The 21,447-nt window shown below is 42.5% G+C and overlaps 2 protein-coding genes across 2 annotated transcripts in view; both read left to right on the plus strand.

Annotated features, from left to right (window-relative positions):
- Positions 1–994: 994 nt before the first annotated feature.
- pdcd10a (programmed cell death 10a) lies at positions 995–15,082 on the plus strand. Its single transcript, XM_084065242.1, has 8 exons — positions 995–1,277; positions 4,874–5,210; positions 7,937–7,990; positions 8,403–8,520; positions 10,270–10,396; positions 12,000–12,078; positions 12,224–12,306; positions 13,470–15,082. Exons 2-8 carry the CDS (start codon positions 5,118–5,120, stop codon positions 13,549–13,551), a joined length of 636 nt encoding a protein of 211 aa, XP_083921368.1. The 5' UTR covers positions 995–1,277; positions 4,874–5,117; the 3' UTR covers positions 13,552–15,082.
- Positions 15,083–19,060: 3,978 nt separating this feature from the next.
- Positions 19,061–21,447, plus strand: part of LOC311050558 (cilia- and flagella-associated protein 337-like) — a gene marked incomplete at its 5' end in the record, with an annotated part of 41,975 nt that continues 39,588 nt past the window's right edge. The window contains 3 exons of the mRNA XM_084064644.1: positions 19,061–19,141; positions 20,043–20,357; positions 21,000–21,173. Coding sequence (XP_083920770.1) covers positions 19,061–19,141; positions 20,043–20,357; positions 21,000–21,173 — 570 coding nt within the window. The remainder of the gene's footprint in view (positions 19,142–20,042; positions 20,358–20,999; positions 21,174–21,447) is intronic.

Raw genomic sequence — 21,447 nt, forward strand, 5'->3', positions numbered from 1 at the left:
ACGATCATGCTAATTATTTTCAGTCTATTTGCTCTATGACGAAAACAATCTCCTCTTTCCTTCTGTTGCTATTTCCCCCTTTATTATTATAATGTATTATTTTAAAGCCACAAGACATTGCAACACGCACTAAAGAAAGCCCGATGCGTACTTCGTCGAGCGACGGTGTCGCGTCCCGAGAATAGCAGAGCTGTATCCCACAACGCGTCGCGGATGTGACGCGTTGTGGGCTTGCAGGTCTGCTATTTGTTTGAGCGAGAGAGAGAGAGAGAGAGAGAGAGAGAGAGAGAGAGAGAGAGAGAGAGAGAGAGAGAGAGAGAGAGAGAGAGAGAGAGAGAGAGAGAGAGAGAGAGAGAGAGAGAGAGAGAGAGAGAACGGAGAATTCCTGGAACTTGTAGTACATTATGTCCACACCAAGCAGTCGTTGGCACGTGTAGTCATAAGCGGAAGAACTACAATCACCCGGACCTATGCGTGGTACCAGCTGACAGCCATGAAACAGTGTTGCCAGGTTTTGCGAAATAAATAAGCAACCAGGTCTGTGAAAACAAGCCCAAAAGAAGCGACTAGGCACTACGGCTATTTGAAAATAGCAGATCTACAAGCTCACAACGTGTAAGCTTGTAGATCGGTTATTTTCAAATATTTATTTTTAAATCTTGAAGAAAATTAGGAAAAACATATTTTTGAAAGATTTTAAGAACACAAATCTTGTATGGCATGAAATATTTTCAGATGGGGGTCCGTCAGACAAATACTACATAGTAATCTGGGGGTCCTTGGCTTGAAAGTGTAAGAAGTAGTGGTTTAAACCACGTTAGGAAACAAGGCCAAATAAGCAACTTCACTTTGGAAACAAGCACAAAAAAAACGCAACCAGTCTCTCACCACCAATATTTACAAGCAACTTTACAGGGAAAAAAAGTCGCTTACAATAAGCAGACATGGCAACCCTGCTGTGAACCCAAACCCCGCCCACTGTGGCTCTGTTGGCTACAGTTTTGTCATGCAGTAAAGTAACTTCCGTGAATGAGACGCAGTCACTGTATAGATTGACAACAACCCAGCGAGAAAGCTAACCTTGTCCTTTAAATATCATACATTTTTGTGTCTTTCACGGCTATAATAACACTAGCATTTATTATTTTACAACCTCGAAACACGTGATAATAACGTAAACGTGACGAAGCGGAGTTGCTAACGTTACCTAGCTAACGTACGTTGATTTACCTCGTACCGTTCATTCTATCTCCACCACCAGGGAGGCATTTTGGCAGGTAAGTAAAGTAAAGGGCAGAATGTGCATGTTTCCCCCCATAAAGCAGTGCTAATTTTGTTGACCATTAAAGACTAAAAGACTTAAGATTTTGATATTTAGTCGTGTAAGACTAGACTAAGACTCAACCATTTCAGAAGACTAAAATAGGACTAAAAGTAAATGGTGTGTTATTCCAAAGACTAAGACTAAATCTGAATTTGCTGTCAAAATTAACACTGCCATAAAGGCCTTCTACATTGTGACAGACTAGGACGTTTAATATGGTGGAGTTGGATGGCTAGCTAACGATGATCTACCAGGTTCCTTAACAACAGACCCTGTCCTGTGTGTTTTGAGTACAGGTACTCACCGTGGTGGACGAAGAAGTACTCATATTTTGTACTTTTAAGTAAAAGTACCAATACCACAATGTAGAAATACTCTGTTACAAATACAAGACTGGTATTCAAAATGTACTTGAGTAAAAGTACAAAAGTATTCGCATTAAAATATACTTAAGCACTGAAAAGTAAAAGTCACTCATTATGCAGAATGTCCCATTTCGCAAGTTTCCAGGGGCCAATTGCACCACCTCACACTAAGTTCAAACTTAGCCTAGTTATAGCTTAAACACATTCAATCCGGGGATGCGTCTCTGTCATTTTAGATGTATTTGGCTATTAAAAATCACACCCTGTGTGAAGGAAGCGGTGCCTTTGGGGCGGGGCTTAACTCATTTCAGTTGGTCCCTATTGGTGGTCTGAGTCCACTTACCAAAATTGTACTTGGTAGCATGCTGCAAACTGGAATGATGGCTGTTTAAAGCCCAGCCAATGGGCAGACAGAGGGGGCGGGGCTTAAGTAACTGCAGTTCGTCCCTATCGCTGGTTTTAGTCCATGTACAAAATTTGTACTCCGTAGCATGCTGCGAACTTGAGTTATGGCTGTTTGAAGGCCAGCCAATGGGAAGACAGAGGGGGCGGGGCTTCAGCAATTCATGCTGGTCCCTATTGGTGGTCTAAGTCCACATACCAAATGTGGACTTGGTGGCATGCTGCAAACTGGAGTTATAGCTGTTTAAAATCCTGTGCTCATCCCGTGCTCATACGGGCGCTGGGGGTCCCTGGACCCCTCTTTGATAACGTCAGCAAGTCATGCGCCTCGCTATTGGTGGTGTAAGTCCACATACCAAATTTGGACTTGGTGGCAGGCTTCAAACTGGAGTTATAGCTGTTTAAAATCCCGTGCCCTAAACGGGCGGACGGACATAGCATACGCGGGGGGTCCCTGGACCCCGCTTTGATAACTTCAGCAATTCATGCTCGTCCCTATTGGTGGTGTAAGTCCACATACCAAATTTGGACTTGGTGGCAGGCTTCAAACTGGAGTTATAGCTGTTTAAAATCCCGTGCCCTAAACGGGCGGACGGACATAACATACGCGGGGGGTCCCTGGACCCCTCTTTGCTAATTTCAGCAAGTCATGCTCGTCCCTATTGGTGGTCTAAGTCCACATACCATATTTGGACTTGGTGGCATGCTGCAAACTGGAGTTATAGCTGTGTAAAATCCCGTGCTCATCATCCCGTGCTGATACGGACGGACGGACGGACGGACATACGGACAAAGTCAAGCTTAGAGCGGTTGGCACCGCTAAAAATAGCAGATCTACAAGCTCATAGCGCGGCACCGAGTGCCGCGCTATGAGCTTGTATATCTGCTATTTTTTAATAGTTTTTTAAAGTGGTTAATGCATGTTTTGTAATAATAACAATAATAATACAAATCTACAAAGTAACTAAAGTTTTCAAATAATTATGGGGGAGTATAAATTACAATGTTTTCCTCTGACATGTAGTGGAGTAGAAGTAAAAGTAAAAAAATCCTCAAATCTGTACTTGTGTACGGTACTTGAGTGCATGTACTGTACTTGGTTACTTTCCACCACTGCCATAGAAATACATTAAGGTTGCTGTTATCTTTGAAACTATAGGTTTGATATCATGGTTGTTGTACTAGTGAGGATTAATGTCGAGGTGTTCAGCAGAGCTATAGTCAGCTAGTTACTAGTGTAGACTAGTGCTTACATTACATATTAATGGGTGGGTGTGTTGAAGAGAACTTTGTCCTGTTTGTGTAATTGCCAGTCAGACTGGTCATTTGGTGAGTCATTAGGTTGTAAGTTAGGCAAATAGGCACTGACACACACACACACACACACACACACACACACACACACACACACACACACACACACACACACACACACACACACACACACACACACACACACACACACACACACACACACACTGTACGCAAGTAAGTGTCCGTGCCCTGTAATACTGTAATAACATACAGTAGTAATCAATGTGTAATTGAGGTGTTTAATGGTAAGTGGAATGAGGACATACTAGATACTATAGGTGTAGCTCAGTGCATACTGTAGCCTATCATGCAGCTGTAGTCGTGACAGCCCTTTTGTCAATGAGATGAGAACAGGTCAACTGCATAAGTTGTTGCTGTATTTGTTATGGGAAGATAAAGGTGCATGTTTTGACTGCACACAAACATCAACAACTCACTGACACATAATATGCATGTTATACAGTATGAGGTTTTGGTAACACTACATAAAGATCGGGCCTATAATGCATCACAACCGCATTTATAAATACATTAATAGCGTTATAATACATAGAGCATAGTCAGTTACTGTAAAAAGACACTTTTTTATAATGCGCTGTTCCATTGAGCGTATAATGCCTTATGACCAGCACTTATAATACTTCATAAACCTTTGTTAAACGTTGTTATACATAATTATAAACATTTATAATGAGTGTGAAAAGGTTGGCCGATGGCCGAAGATTAACAGACAGTGCAAGCCGGGGACAAATACAAAAATAAATGAGACTGGCCAAAAGCAAAGTTCCCAAAAATAGGAAATAAGGAATAAACACTTTGAAGCTACAGTTAACGCATTCAAACCGGCCGGGGAAGCATCTGTGTAACCACTTTATCCATATTTTATACTTTGGCTATTCAAAAATAGCAGATATACAAGCTCATAGTGCGGCACAGAGTGCCGCACTATGAGCTTGTTGATCTGCTATTTTTTGAAAAATCTTCAACATGAATTTTGAAATATTTGAATATAATATATATTTTTAAAGGGAACAGTTTTTGACTCAAATCTTTGCTTCTGGGGGGGGGTCCCTGTTACAAAATATTTTGAGATGGGGGTCCGCGGCCAAACGCATACAATTCTGGGCCTTGACATGACAAAGTTTGAGCACCACTGATATAGCAACATGCGCTTGCTTTCCATTTAGACCTCAGGTCTAAATGGGTTAAGAAAAACAACTCATCACAATCTCAAGATACTGCTAACAGGCTATGCCTTCCATGAAGGCCCTGGCAGCTCTCCCCTGATGTTGTCCCTGGCTGGCCGTGACAATGAGTGTTATGAAGCCTTATAACTGCAATGCAATGCATTGTAAATGCCAGCATTACAGACCCAAGCTTTAAGTAGTAAAGTGTTACCGAGTTTTCTTTTCCACCTGTTGCTCTGCTCACCATGTGTCTCTCTGTCTCTTTGTTTTGTCTTTCTCAGACCTTTGCCTGATCTCTTACTCTTTGAATGAGGTGAGATTGCCTTCAGTGGACACACGCACGCGCTCACACACACACACACACACACACACACACACACACACACACACACACACACACACACACACACACACACACACACACACACACACACACACACACACACACACACACACACACACACACACACACACACACACACACACACACACACGTGCCCACACAGTACCGTTGACCAGACAAGGATGATCATGGAAGACATGAAGAATGAAGCTGATACTACTACCTCTGCCGTCTCCATGGCTCTCTACACTGTGATGTATCCAGTATTTAACCAGGTAACAGTAGAAGAATGTATATAGAGCAATGCTTCTCAAGCTCACAATGCGTTACATTGTGACACGTTGTGATCTTGTAGTTCTGCTATTTTCAAATAGCCGATGTATACAGGGTTAAAGTGGATGAACTGAATTGTTTTGATGCTATATTAGCTCATTTAGCTGGGGACCACCTGGAACCCCCTCAAGGACCACTTTGAGAACAACTGGTATAGAGAATACACACAGTAGAGTAGAAATCTCATTGTTTCATGGATTCATTTGGTTATATTTGTACACTCGGCGAACTGGAGCCACATGAGGGACCACCGAGTGAGCTAAAGCGAGCGAGTTGCCGTCCCGAACATTGCGACATTCGCTTGAGCCTACTCAGCGCCGTCCGAGTTATGTACCGATAGGCACAGAATCATAAATCATGTTGTGGGGACTGCTCTGCCTCCGAGTAGGTCAGTATCTCCTGATTACGCCCAATGAATGGTCTGATAAATCACGGGTAGGTCAGTATGTCGCCTACTCGCCCATTCAATGATCTGATAAAACGTGATAATGTCCCATTCAATGCATTGATAGCATTCGAAAGCCGGTGGGATAGGGAAAGGAACGCTATGAAAAGTTCATGTCACAATTATCCTGTGCAAAATATTTTTGATTAATGATATAGCGATAACCAAAATATGCATATTATACAACAGCTGGCCAATCAGAGCAAGCTAAAGCCGTATCAACCCTTGGGGCTATACAGCAGCTGACCAATTGGCACAAGCTTTAAGTGCCACCGTGTGCTGAATTGGCAGTGCGAGTGACCTTGCAGCTAAAGGAACAAACCATGTCAGGCGTTGATGATGACACTCGGCCCCCAGAATTCTTGGCTGATTCTGAGGCAGAATAATGGATAAATGTTCAGCACATTGACTGCTACCCTCCAGGGCGAGACATGTGACCCAACATTTTGAAAGGAAGGTCTGTGACAGTGAAGTCACATTACTTCACTCTTGTTTGTGATCACTTTTCTGATGTGGTAAAACCCACCCTTCTGGAACTTTGTGAATGAACAGTTATAAATAAAATGTACACATCTGCTGTCAGATGTAATAGTGTGTGAGAGAGAGAGAGAGAGGGAGAGGGAGAGAGGGAGAGAGGGTGGGGTGCCCACATGACATGAGCACAGCACACTGTCTTTTAGGTTACACCCTGGCAGAACGGAAATAACACAACCTACTGTAATTGCACATAACTAAAGAGCAACACACGTACAGTGTGTATATCTCTGTACAGTAGTATGCTTGTATTATGCATAATCGTTGCTGTCAAACATAAACCTCGTAACTCCATTAGGGATGCAGCAGAGCTCATTGAAAACTTTGTTATTTTCAAGACAACAGCTCAAACAAGATACTGCAGACAGCAGATTGGGACTTTTACTTGTAAGTGTTGTAAGCAAAAGGTTTTGAACTCCATATGTAGAGATAAAAAGCCAGTTTTATTGCTGTAAACTACAGTGATGTTTTCTTTGTATCCTCCTCCACCTCGCAAGGTCAAAAAGTCAGAGACGAATACTTCAGAGTGAAGTTTTTTTGCCTTGAAAATATTGACTGTGAAATCTGTTACATAAGGTTTGTTATTTACTTTAACCCATTAAAACCCGGTTAGATTTTAGCTATACATATAGCAACAAAACTATTAGGATTTAGAACAAGTGGTTTAGAACAGTGGTTCTCAAAAATAGAAGATATACAATCTCACAGCGCATCACTTAGTGCCGACAAACAAAACACAAATCTTCTCTTCATGGGGGTTCCCTTGCACAAAAGATTTTCAGATGGGGGTCCCTAACCAAGTATAATATCAACTTGGGGCTCAGCACGAAAAAGTTTGAGAATTACTGGTTTAGAAGGCATTTGTAGAATCGGTCTCTCAAAAATAGCCGATCTACAAGCTCAACACAAATGTAGGGGTCATTGATTGTTTGAGAATCACTGATACAGGACATACCGTTTCAATGTTAAGTTCCAGGGTGTGCAAAAAGGATAGGGAGAGCAACAAGGCCCCTTTCCCACCAAAATAATTTTGGTTTTAGAACTGGTTCCGTTCTAGATTCTTGGAATCTTGGTGCTTTCACGGAACCGATTGTGAACAGTCTTGCGTTTCCAGCAGTTTTAAGCAGAACCATTGTAATTGGGGGGTGGTATAGCTCAGTGGTCCTCAAGGTTCATTGGTCATTTTATCGTCTACACAGGCTTTTGTGTAGCCTGGTATCCAGCCTGCTTCGCTACGTTCGGCGGACTTTTTTTTCTCTCTTCGCTTCTCAGTCTGGAATGCTTCCTATCTCCAAGGGAGGCGGGACATGACAAACGTTGCGAATCGTGCCGTGGCTTCTGATTGGTCTGTGGTGCGGGGCGGGACCAAAAAAACAGTGTGATCGTTGTGATTCGTCATTCGTTTGAACAACATCCAATCAGCAACGACGTTGCCTAACGTAACATATGTAGTTCCAGTGTAGTTCTGCAAAACGAGTCAATGGGGTGCATTCCAGACTGATAAGCGGAGAGAGAGAAAAAAGTCCGCCGAACGTAGCGAATCAGGCTGGATCCCAGGCTAGCTTTTGTGAGCCCCCCAGTACTGTAGTGCGTTGCCCTTTCGGGCAACCACACTATAGAAAATGAGCTCTGACAAGAGTTGAGCCTAACATGTCTGTGTGTGGGTGTGTTGTCTTTTATATCTTGCAGTTGGAGAAAGTAAATTTATCAGCAGCACAGACCTTGAGGGCAGCCTTTATAAAGGTAAGACATGAATTTTTTCTTGTTTGTTTCTATTGTTTACAGGGCATGTCTTGTGTCTTGAGTGCTGCTATCCCCTACCGCACCTATTCTTAATGTGTTGTTGAGTCAAACTTGTGTCTCGCTGTGTTGCTGCCTTCAGGGTGATAAAGACCCCTCGGCTTCACGTCTGGATCTCATCACCCTGTAATAATGAGTCATTAACAACATCATACCATCGATATAATTCACAAAAAGTATAAAATAGGGCCTTCATTTATGAAAAAAAAATAAAAAGATGAAATATGGGCATTCAAGGTTTTGCCCGACAGCGACGATGTCCATGTATCTGTGTGTGTGTGTGTGTGTGTGTGTGTGTGTGTGTGTGTGTGTGTGCGTGCGTGTGTGTGCGTGTGCGTGGTGTGTGTGTTTCCAGGCTGAGAAGGAGAACCCGGGGTTGACCCAGGACATTGTGGTCAAGATAATTCAGAAGAAGCAGTTGGAGATAAATTATACGGAATCTCTGCTTCGCATGGCCAGGGAAGATGTGGAAGGTAAGGGACGGTTAGGGAGACCTGGTGTGCATTCCAATGGATTTAACGTTTCCCCAATGGTGCTCATGTGTAACCTTGGTGGTGCCATTGGAACGTGCTGAACTGAATAGGAATGCAGGATAAGATGGTTGTCTTCCTCAGGAGCATGAATGAGCAAGACCCAGCCCCTGAGCTCTGATGTCAGGAGCTTTGTTCCTAATACCACACACTCTGAAATCTCCGTTGCTATGGAAAACAAAATTATTTGTATTGGTATTTTTTTAATGGGCCACGCAGCAGACATTCATCCATTGTAAATAGTGCATTTGCTTATTGCTTGATAAATTAACACGTTTCGATTAACGATTATAAAAATGTTTAAGAAAATGTACATCCCTATTGCCTGAAGCATTACATTCTCACTCCAAGACGCAAAATGTGTCCTCCCAATTCCTGAAATACTGCCGCCCGGTCAAAGGTCACGCCTTAGGGTGAGAATGTGTTATGTATGACACATCTGCAGTGTCCTACCGCACTACCCCATCAGTCCACTGGGTGGAGCTGTTTCTCCATTAATGGACCCCTGTCCGCCAGCCACTCAAATGTTCCTTCACTCCCCTCTGTAATTGAATTCCCTCTGCCATGTACTGTGATTGATGGTAGTAATGAATACACACACACACACACACACACACACACACACACACACACACACACACACACACACACACACACACACACACACACAAATTCCTTGAGGCGGGCAGAATTTAAAATATAACTCCTGTACACTAGTTTGAGGCAGATCACGATTTCTACCACTGTCACTCTGATTTATGTCGTGTGTCTGTGTAAATATCCATACCTGTATGTATGAATATGTAGTATAACATGCACAAGTCATAATGTATGTATGTGTGTGTGTGTGTGTGTGTGTGTGTGAGCGAGCATGTGTATGTGTGTTTGTACACTTGTGTGGCTGTGTTGGGGGACCACTCATGTTGGTGATGAAAAGTTAGTATTTCTGCATAGACTTTGATGTTACCACTAGTATGTTACAGTAGTATTACTGGACTGTTTTTGTTACACAGCTGCATTTCTTTGCATGTTTGTTGGCACTATGTCAGTGGTTCTCAAAGTGGGGTCCAGGGTTCCATTTGTGTACCCTCGGAGTTATGGGGGTCCTTGCAATTAACTCATTCACTGCCAGACTCATTTCTGGCTGCGTTTGCCCACTGCCAGCGATTTTCATTTTTCTTACCTTTTCAACTGGTCACAGAATATTTATATCCAGTATGATCGATCCCAGGTTGCTAAGCATGGAGGGTTCCACTGTGCTGCCACGAGAGAAAAAAAGAAAAACTCACCGCGACGACCCCCATCCCTTGTTTACAGGCATGACAAATAAAATAAAAAACAGTACAACAAGTTAAAAAGACGCCAAATGGATGATGCACAAAAAAGCTGAAGGCTTGTTTACATTGTGGTCCATTAAACATTCAACACTCAAACAACTGGACAAAACAACAGACAACGATTTAAAAATACAGTTTAAACTATGGAGTTTGTCATTAAAGACTAATGGACCCTTATAGATCTGTAACTCTGAGGGTATACAAATGGAACCAAGCGGTTCCATTTGCATACCCGCAAAGCTATGGGGGTCCCTGGGAAATGACAGAGTGTGAGACCCACTGCACCGTGTCAGTCAGCTATCCAAGTCTGTCACTAAGGGCTGTGGTTGTCTTTTCCTGTGGTGGGCGTGTCCAGAGTTCCTGATTGACAAGCGGCAGGTGGAGTTCCAGGAGCTGAACGACAGGGCCAGAGCTCTGAAACACATCCTCAGCACCATACCTGACCACATCCACGACAGAGTGCGCTTCCTGCAGACCATCAAGTGAGTTGGGCCTGTCACCACCATTACACATTTAAGTTGACCATTAATTGTCACTCAAATAATTGCGATTAACGATTTTAATTGTGTGCTTGGCGTTGGACATATGAAGCCTTATAGCAGGGGTCTTCAACAGGGGGTCCGGGACCCCTAGGGGGTCCTCAGAGTTACTACAGGGGGTCCCCCAAATCTTTGTGTGATATGATTATTTTTTTTACATTAACCACTTGAACCCTTGTATCCCTTTTCTGAGGAGAACTTTAGCCAAAAATAGCCGATCTACAAGCTCACAACGCCTCGCAGCGCGAGGCGTTGTGAGCTTGTAGATCTGCAAAGAATTATAGGTGTGTAGAGGTAAAAAAGAGCAGCAAAAGTTGATCTGAAACACAATTTTATACAATATAGAGGGAGGCCCCTGCTTCATCTCTCTCTCAGCTAGGGGGTCCTCGGCCTGAAAACGTTGAAGACCCTTGCCTTATAGGCTTCGTAATATAAAAATGCACAGGGCAGATATGACAAATAACTGAAGTATACAAAGAAATGATTGTTTTTTTCCCTGCTTTTTTAAATATTTGACAATGTTTGAACATTTTTCAACATGTAAACGATTATGACGATATTGCGATTATCTCAAATAATTGCGATTAGACGATTATGTAAAAAATTGTGACAGGCCTATCAACAATTATTACATAATCGCCTAATCACAATTATTTGAGATAGTATTATTTTGCATAATGGTCATCGTTTCCATGTTGAAGAAATCGCGGAAATAGCAGATCTGCAAGCTCACAACGTTATGTTCCAATGTTCACTGCCAAAAGTTAATTTTCAACTTTTCAACTCTCACTTTCACCCGTGGAGTATCTTTATACGTATATAGTATGTTCTTGTATTGGAATCTCCATTAGCTAATTCTGTGACGTTAGCCAGTCATCCTGGGGGTCCTAAACACATTCTATAAAGGATGACAACCAGTTGTTATAACATTAAGGCATTTCATTACATGTAATGAGACATGACAACTGATATAATATTCAAACTAAAAAGCCGTCGCACACACACACACACACACACACACACACGCACACACACACGCGCAAGGCACTGAAATAATGTGGAAGTTTCTTAAAGTATCATTTTTCTTGCCCTACTTTGTCATTATTTTGATCAAATTCAATAGTCGCTCCGTGAGGCGTTGCTTATAGTAAATTCCTTGCCGAGCTCAAGGCTTAGGAATAGAAAAATAAAAAAACAATCTCAAAGCCTACGCTCAGAAACTAAAGCTATAAAACCGCAGATTTATACTGGAGACGAGGGGGGAGAAAGTTAACAGTTAAAAAGAGGATCTGGGGGGTGTTTGTGAATGAGAGAGAGAGAGAGAGAGAGAGAGAGAAGACAGAGGAGGAAAGAGAGAGCAGAATAGTAGTTTCAGGCTATCCTTCCGTAACAAATACTGCCTGATTTTCTGATTTGGTAATCTCATACTGTGTGTGTGTGTGTGTGTGTGTGTGTGTGTGTGTGTGTGTGTGTGTGTGTGTGTGTGTGTGTGTGTGTGTGTGTGTGTGTGTGTGTGTGTGTGTGTGTGTGTGTGTGTGTGTGTCAGAGACATTGCCAGTGCTATAAAGGAGCTCCTTGACACAGTCAACACAGTCTTTAGGAAATACCAGTATCAAAACAGACGGGTGAGTACCTGCTCGCGTGAGGGCACAGCGTCCTTCACAATCAAGTAGTTACACTTTTGAATGCATGCAACACACACACACACACACACACACACACACACACACACACACCTTAGCAGTAAGTTTTCTTGTGTTTGTCGGGTAGGCCCTTGAACAGCAGAAGAAAGAGTTTGTGAAATACTCCAAGAGCTTCAGCGACACGCTCAAAACCTTCTTCAAAGACGGAAAGTAAGACACAGTAAAATGGCTTTCTTCTTTCTTTCTCTCACTCATTCTTGATCTTTCTGTGTTTTTTCTCTCTTTTCCACTTCTCTCGCTTGGTGTCTATTAGTGATGCGCGGGTTGACCCGTAACCCGCGGGACCCGCGGGTCAACCCGCGGCGCGGGTGGGTCAAGTCAGAATTTCAGAGGAAATTATGCGGGCTGCGGGAGAGCGGGTCAGCCGCTCTCACACGCAAAAAAAATAAATAAATCACATGCTCTTGTTTTGTCTTTATTCCTAATATGAATAAGAATAATAACAATAAAACAGTTTGAATATACTTGGGGATTATTTTCTAACCATGATTTTACAGAATAAAAAAAAAATCGCGGGTCGCGGGGCGGGTTGAGCCATAGATTTATATATGGGTTCGCGGGGCGGGTTGAGGCGGGTTGGGTTCCGTCGCGGGGCGGGGCGGGTCATGAAAAAACCCGACCCGCGCATCACTAGTGTCTATGTATAATCTGTGTGTCTCTTCCATTACCCTCTTACTGTCTTTCACAATAACACACGCACGCACACTTAACCATGTAGTACATGGTGTACCTATTGCGGGCATGTCATTGATTGATTGAAATTTTTATTAGGCAAAAGAATGTAAAACAACACAGTTACATTTATAATGCTTTTGTCTAAAAGGTCCGGCCAAAAAAGTCCTTGCGGGCTTGTTTCCGTTGGGGTCCTTGTCCTTGTTTCATTATAGTGAAAAACGTTTTCCAGAATTAAATAAGGAAATTGAGAAAAATATCAGATCTGCAAGCTCAGCACGTCGCCATTTGACACGCTAGTTTTAGTATATAGGGCATAAGTTGTTAAATGCATACACATAGCAATACTTCAATGGGTTTTGTGCACACTCACTCCCAATGTCAATGTCAAGTAAACGGTTTTCGGCTGATCACAGGCCTGCTACACGTCAAGCGAACCGCCGCTGCATAATTCCCTTGACCCACTTCCTGCTTGAAATCGCTTGAAATCGGCTTGTACTCTCTCAGGCCTGACACTCTCCATCCCTGCCAGATCAAAGTCTTGTCCCCAGATCAATCCCAGTATCTGTTGCCATGGTTTTTACTGCTGTTGTAGCTGACACGCATGTCCCCCCCATGTCTCTTGTCACGCTTGTTTCCAGGGCAATCAGCGTGTTTGTCAGTGCCAACCGGCTCACCCACCAAACCAACATGATACTGCAGACCTTCAAGGCCGTGGCATAGGACCCGGAGAGGACGTGCACGAACGCAAGCACGCGCACACACACACACACACACACACACACACACACACACACACACACACACACACACACACACACACACACACACACACACACACACACACACATACAGATTTGCCGAGGCTTTTATCTGAGAATATATTTTATCAGCCTTTATAAATTGTAAAAACTTTTTTATTAATTATTTTTGGGATGTATAATTTATCATTTTTTTAAAATCTTTCAGGAGGGCGATCAGGTAGCAGGAGGTTCAAAGCGAATCATTGTTATGAAAACTCCAGGGAATTTAGAAAAGAAAAAAAAAAGTTTCTTTTATGTTTGTTCTTTTATCATGCCTTGACAGCTGAGATTCTTAAGTCGTTGGGTTATTTTCTTTTGCCTCTTTTTTTCCCCTTTCTCTCCTCTTCCTTGTGTTTTCTTTCCCTTCTCTCTCGGTGGATTGCAATACCACGCACAGAGGCCATCAAAACACTACCAGTTTTATCGTTTTTGTTTGTTTGTTTTTTTGCTTTTCAAATTGTTTCCATTTCACAGTCTGCTGGCAGGACATGCAGCCAAATAAATAGAAAGTCAACTTGGACATGCCAGCTTACCGAACATACAAATATACAGCTTTACTTTACATACCAACGGTTATATGGACACGGATTTATAGCTGGGGAATGTGTATCTGTCATGCCTTATTTATACTTAGTTGTGCTCCTGTGTCGTGCACCGAAAAGACACGAAACGATGCACAAACGAGTACAACTCAGGCTTTAGTATTTTCTCCCCTTTGCGTCCTGTTTTAGCTCTGCCTCTCTGCGTATCGCCTGTCTCACCTGCTAGCCTTATACTGTTGGCATGAATGTAGACACATGAAGTCTATACGTTTAACAACATGGTGGGAATTCCACCCTGTGTTTTAGGAGTTAGACGCTGCTTTGTTTAAACCTAAATCTGATGTAGCATAATAATGTTTACACGCAAAATGCATTTGACTACAGGACTGAATGTATATTAGCACTCTCTCTTTCTGTCACTCTCTGTCTGTCTGTCTCTCCCTGTCCCAGTCCCAGTACCGTTGCTGTCGGGTGAAAACCTCACATGTCCAAAACGGTTCCTTTTTTATTATTATAAAAAAAGAAAACAATTGAACTAGTGAAAATAGCTGATGCGAGGCGTTGTGAGCTTGTAGATCTGTTATTTTCCCTACTTTTGAGCGAAACTCTTGTATGATGAAGAAGGGCAATAATTAACAAAAAAAATCAAAAGTAGAAACATGGAGATGTGAGTTTTTTGCCCGACAGCAACGATACGTTACTTGATGATTCTCATTTTGACCCTCCCTGAAGTGGGCATGCACACATTCCTCCAACCAAATGTAAATAACGTAAACTTGGACTTGTGCTTTTGTCTCGCACTCTGACTTATAAACAATGAGACATGACGACGTGTGAGACGCTTTCAATTCTGCAAAGTGTTCAGAATAAAACAAGTTCTGTCATTTTGAGAACGGATTTTTGCAAAAACTGGGTCTCGCTTCCATTTTGTTCTGCCATTGTTATACGAAAGCCATTCACTTCCCTCCTCTTCAACTGTATCTCCATCTTTTTTTTCTCCTCCCCAGTACTTAGATCCTTACCACTTTCTCTATTACAGCAATATTCATTCTTCTCCCATATATAATGGCTGATTCTCCACGGTGGATTTGAGGCGGGCTATTTTAGGGTTCTGTACGGGCTTCTGCCCGCGCTGCTGTAATCCAATTGTGAAAGCGTTAATTTTTAAAAGCTTTATTATTGAAATTGCTGAGACCTCATTTTCTGATCCTGTCGCCATTGATGAACGCTGTAATCAGCTAATTCAAGTTATTCCAGGCCATTAAGTCCCACTGAGGATTTGGTCTCGGTCACTGAAGAGTTGAGAGAGAGAGAGAGTGGAGAGGAAGGCCAAATGTTCAGTGTGTGTGTGTGCATGTGTGTGTATTGTATGCCTGTATAAAGGCACAGGCATTATGTATCAGTTTAATGCATCACTAAGAGTGCTTGACTGTATTCCTTCTTTAATTAGCCTCTTGATAGAGTTTGTGTGTTTGCTGTGTGAATTGAATGTGAGACAAATCGTGTGTGTGTGTGTGTGTGTGTGTGTTTGCGCGTGTGCGCAAGTGCGTGCATGTGCTGCTGTGGAAAAAAGAGTCACCCATTGGAGTTTGGACAGCCACCCTTAAAAAAACGTATACAAGTTTGTGTGAGTTTGCTGTTTAATGTGGCCTGGCCAATGACTACATGGCTGTTTTATTGGTTATAAAACATGTCACCTTTTATGAGTGGCAGAAGAATAGCTTACCATTGTTCCTGTGTATTGGATAGAACTACATACACATCGTAGCTATGGTTTGCGTGCGTGTGTTTGTGTGTGTGTGTGTGTGTGTGTCTGTGTGTGTACCTACGTGTGAAGGAGGTAATTATACCTTGTTCCAACTTAAGACAAGCTCCTGTATGATGCACAATCTGAGAGTAGAGTAAATACACACACACACACACACACACACACACACACACACACACACACACACACACACACACACACACACACACACACACACGGTCCGGACACAAACAAAACCCTTTCTTACTACTTGGTTGCCAGGAAACTTAGCCAGAGGCTTTGAGAGTGAGGGCTAATAAAATCAAAGAATTGTGTGTGTGGCCTCTCTTTACCACTGTCTGGGCTACTGGGGGCAGTTAACTCCCTGGGAGTGTGTGTGTACTTGTAGCAACAGCCACAATTATTTGTGCCCAAATGCCTCTTGGACGCCACCGGCTGAGCCTTGCACTGGACTGAGCTGTTGCACGGTGGACACGCCACCTGGGGCCAAGCAGACCCATCAGAGACTGTCGGGACGCTTTTTGAATTGTCATAAAATAGGAAAGGACACGTTCGACTCCGCTTACTCAATCTGGCCGCCAGCCTCGAGACACAGCCACTTGGACACTGATGAAATCTTGGTGTGTGCCCACCCAGGGCCAAATGGAGCCAGGCGGAACCTTTTGGTATGAGTTGTCATAAATGTAGAAATGCTCCAATTTCGGCTGTTTTCTTTCAGTATCCCTGTCAGAGTTGTTCCTATTACAGTGGATAGTATAAGTTGCCAAATACAAGCTGACATGCCAAATAAGAACATGTTTAGGTTTTGTGATAATAGTATGGGTACCTATTTTCTTTATGTAAATGCCTACCTGTATGTTTATGTACAATATATATACCTATATATATATACACGACACGTACATGTGCATCTATACAGGGAATAACTATGCTTTAGTATTGCAATCCTATTGTATTTCTTAAACACTTTTTTAGGAGTTTTTTGACATGCAAGGTTTCCACCCGACGGTGACAATGTTAGCAGGAATGTGTTTTCGCTGTTAGTGAGTGTCCTTACTCACCCCTTAAGAGCTGTCGTACTCTCGCTTAACCACTTTAGCCCTGTATTTCATACTTCAGCTGTTCAAACATTGCTGATCTACAAGGTCTCCACATGGCCTATTGCGACGTGTCGTGAGCTTATCGATCGGCTATTCATTTCTTTCCATTTAGAAAAATACAGAAACATTTGTTGAATGTTTTTGGAAGACATTTTTGCCTATAATGACATACCGTCCAGACAATAGGGAGGCCAGGGTTAATATGGTCATGGCAAGTGCTTTTTTAGTTTTTAGTTTTCTAAATTTCCAGGCTAACACTGTGTTTATGTGTGTATTTACATGCAGTGCTAAATTCTTTAGCACTGCATGTTCTTCGACTTTGGTCTTAGGGGCCACTTAATGCCCATTTTCTATCATATACTGCACCTTAAAGTTTATTATTTGAATTATTATTATATATTCGTCTGCTATTTATTCTTCCTGATTGGCTGCTAGAATAGACTGTCGAGGACTAACAGGCGAATTCAAATAGCCTATGACATGCCCAAAAGAGGGAGACGCCAGGTTGAAAGTGGTCCTGGTTGGATAGAGGGGCTGGCTGGCTTGTATCGGGGGTTCAGGTCAACTTTGTACTAAAGCTAGGAGCTGCAAAGAATTTGTCAACTAACACTTAGCAACCATCATCTGCATAATTGGGGAGGGGGGGGGGTGCGTCCATTGTGGCCCCTTGGATGCCTTGCCTCATGGTTTCCCCCATCAGCCAATATAGTCTTTGAAAAGCACTGAGCCATAGGAAATCACTGTTCAAAAATCAAAGGCAACTCTTGAGCTTGATTTATACTGCGTGCCGGTGTCGCGCACCGAGAATATCAGATCTACAAGCTCACGGAGTGTTTTCGACGCAGCGCATTGTGAGCTTGTAGATCCAGTGGTGGAAAAAAGCTCTAATTTTTAATTTTTTTAAGTAGAAGTACCAATACTGCAATGTAGAAATAACTCTGTTACAAGTAAAAGTCCGGAATTGCGACGCATTGTGAGCTTGTAGATCGGCTATTTTCAAATGGCCGAAATGTGTATAGGGCTGAAGTGGGTAGTGTATGTTTTGTAATGATAATCAAAATCTACAAAGTAACTAGTAACTACAGTTTTCAAATAATTGTAGTGGAGTAAAAGTACAACATTTGCCTCTGAGATGTGTGGAGTAGAAGTAAAAGTACTGAAAATTGGAAATACTCCAGTAAAGTAAAAAAAAAAATCTCAAAATTGTACTTAAGTACAGTACTTGAGTAAATGTACTTGCGTAGATCTGATATTTTCGGGGGACACAACACAATCCGCGGCCAAGTTTAAATGAGTGAGTACACTCTTCATTGCTGACATGCTTGCATGCTGTGCAGCGTCAACAATAGAGTCGTGTAACCATGCATGTGGTGTGTATAGGTCGCTATGATTATGGAGCCATGACAACCTGCTGTAAAACAGGTATGGAAGGTCATTAGTGGGATTATGAGAGCTGTGTATGGGTTGTTTTTCCCCATGTGACACCTAGAGATGTGGGGGAATTTACACAGCAAAATCCTCAGTGTTAATGTAACCCTGAGAATGTTCACATGTGCATAACAACCCATAACAAGGTATTATAAGTGCTGGTGATGAAGTATTATTGTAAGCTCAGCGGAAACAGCACATTATAACTACCATAACCTACTCGGTTAATGAAGTGTCTTTGTTATAAGTTGTTATGCAAAATTATAAACATTTATAACGAGTGCTAGGAAGCCTTGTAAGCGCATTATAATGCATTATGAAATGTGATTATAGTGCATTATAGACCCGACCAGTAAAGTGTTACCCAACGATTTTTAAAACTATATCTTCATAGTTGTGGTTATAGTTATAGTCCTTTGTGTGACTGGCCCTTTAAAAATGCATCAATGAACACTGAGGATTTTACTGTGGTGCTGTTGACTTTACCTAACACACACACACACACACAGACGGTGCAGTCGTGACCTTGTCTGGGACACTGCTGGCTGATTGAGAGACAGCTGGTCGTAACCCTGAGCCCCAACTGTAACCATGGGAACCAGGATGGAGGTGGGACAGCTTGAGAGCAGGCTAAGCGTGGAGGACTATGAGAACCTGCAGAATATATTCTTGGTGAGACCCTTTGTGTGTGTTTGTGTGTGTGTGTGTGTATTGTTCTCTCTGTTTATCTCCCTCTGTATGACTCAGACTCACTCCCGAGTGCACTGGTTCTTAAAGTGGGGTCCGGGGACCCACACGGGTCCTTGAAGGGGATTTCAGGAGGGTCCCCTTCAAATTGAGAAACTGTTTAACCACTTTAATCCGATTTAATAGTCTGGCAATTCGAAAATAGCTGATGTAGTAGCTCGTACATTCTAGATTGGATATGTTTGAAACATTTGGAAAAATCTTGAAAAATGTGGAATTACATAGCAGCATAACTATACAGTAGATATATTTGGAGAATAAGTTTCAGCAATAGTGTAAATTACCAGTACACTCTAACTCACTTTCTGCTCATGACCCAAAAGAGAAATGTGTCTCCCCAAGACCCAAGCTTCCAAAAATACATCATTAATATAATGTACTTAAAGGCGTTGTTCACCCCCAAAATGTTTTATTTTCTATCAATTACAAACCCGAAGCATTGAATTCATGGAGACTTTTTTTTTTATTTGATGACCGGCGGTCTCTCCGGTAGGAGACACAAAGAGTCTCCTATGTGTCTCCTACCGGATACATTACCATCTTTATTATCATCAAAATAAGTAATGTTTTGGGTGAACTACTCCTTTAAGCCCTATTTTGTTATATTATTTGAACATTTGTGAAACTTTGTAGACTTTTTTTTAAAATGATTTTTGTTGTTGAAAACAAATTAATACATTGTAGGAAAAGTTAGAACAGTCGATATTGACTCTTGACCAATAACAACAGGGCCGTGGCCCAAAATGGGCCCGCAACCCTATGTTATGAAGCACTGGTCTAACATGTTTCTCAAGCGTTTTATTTGTTTATTTATCTTCTGGACCAGGATCCAACGGGCGTGCCCGGGTCCCTGTCCAGAGAGGAGTTCACTGAGCGCGCCTGCTCGTCAGTGGGACGCGGCTCCGGGGAGGAATATGGCCTCCTGTTCGACGGCGTGGTTCTCCTCACCCAGGAGCGCCGTGGCTTCCTATTGGACGGCGGAGATGCGAAGGGGGAGGAGGGGCACGTGGACTGGGAGGGCTTGAGCTCCTTCCTGCTGCTGGAGCTCTCTGACAAGGCGGAGCACGCCAGAGCCAATAGCGTTCCTCGCTGGAAGCCGCCACGAACTGTGACCTCTCCGCACCGCGACCCCGTTCAACAGGTATGATGTTCCACCGACCGTCCCCAAGGGATGGCTTTCACCACACTGAGATTTATTTTGGGAGGAAATGTTTCCTTTTTCAGAATGACATCATATTCAGTGGTGGAAAAAGTCTCAAATGTTTTACTTAAGTAAAAGTATCAATACTGCAATGTAGAAGTACCCTGTTACAAGTAAATTCAGAAATTAAAATTGTACTTTGGTAAAAGTACAAAAGTATTGGTATCAAAATGTATCAAAGTACTAAAATTGAAAATAGCAGATCTACAAGCTCACAACGTGTCGCAATGCGACGCATTGTGAGCTTGTAGATCTGCTATTTTCAAATAGCCTAGTTATAAAATGGGCTAAAGTGGTTAATGTATGTTTTATAATGTAATAATCTATATCTGCAAAGTATCTAGTAACTCAAGTTTTCAAATAATTGTAGTGGAGTAGAAGTAAAAGCATTAAACATTGGAAATACTCCAGTAAAGTAAAAGTACCTCAACATTGTACAGTACTTGAGTGAATGTACTTTAGTTACTTGGCTTTCACCACATTGAGATTTGTTTTTGGATTGTTCATAATGACATCATATGTTATTTGATGGTATAAATTAAAAACAAGTTGTGTATCTTCTTGTCCTGCGGGCCGGCTCAGGTGTTGTACCTGCTTCATTCAGGGCGTTACCTGTCCGTGAGTAAAGGGGCAACCCTGGTGCTGTGGGCCGGAGAAGACCTCTCCCCTCTCCAAACACATCGACTGCACAACAACTCTGTCAGACCCAAAGACCTGTGGGTGACAGACATGGTGCTGCTGCACAACGTACACAAGGTAAAAGCCTTTTGAAACGGTCCTATCGAGTGATCTGTGTGTCTGTGTGTGTGTGTGTGTGTGTGTGTGTGTGTGTGTGTGTGTGTGCACTAGTGGGGCAACAGTTGATCAAACTAATCGATGTCATCGATTATATATTTTTTTTAAATCACACCCTGTGTGAAGGAAGCGGTGCCTTTGGGGCGGGGCTTAACTCATTTCAGTTTGTCCCTATAAGTGGTCTGAGTCCACTTACCAAATGTGTACTTGGTAGCATGCTGCAAACTGGAATGAT

The sequence above is a fragment of the Gymnoscopelus microlampas genome (genome assembly GCF_963454915.1).
Source record: "Gymnoscopelus microlampas genome assembly, chromosome: 8".
NCBI classification, from domain to species: Eukaryota; Metazoa; Chordata; class Actinopteri; order Myctophiformes; family Myctophidae; genus Gymnoscopelus; species Gymnoscopelus microlampas.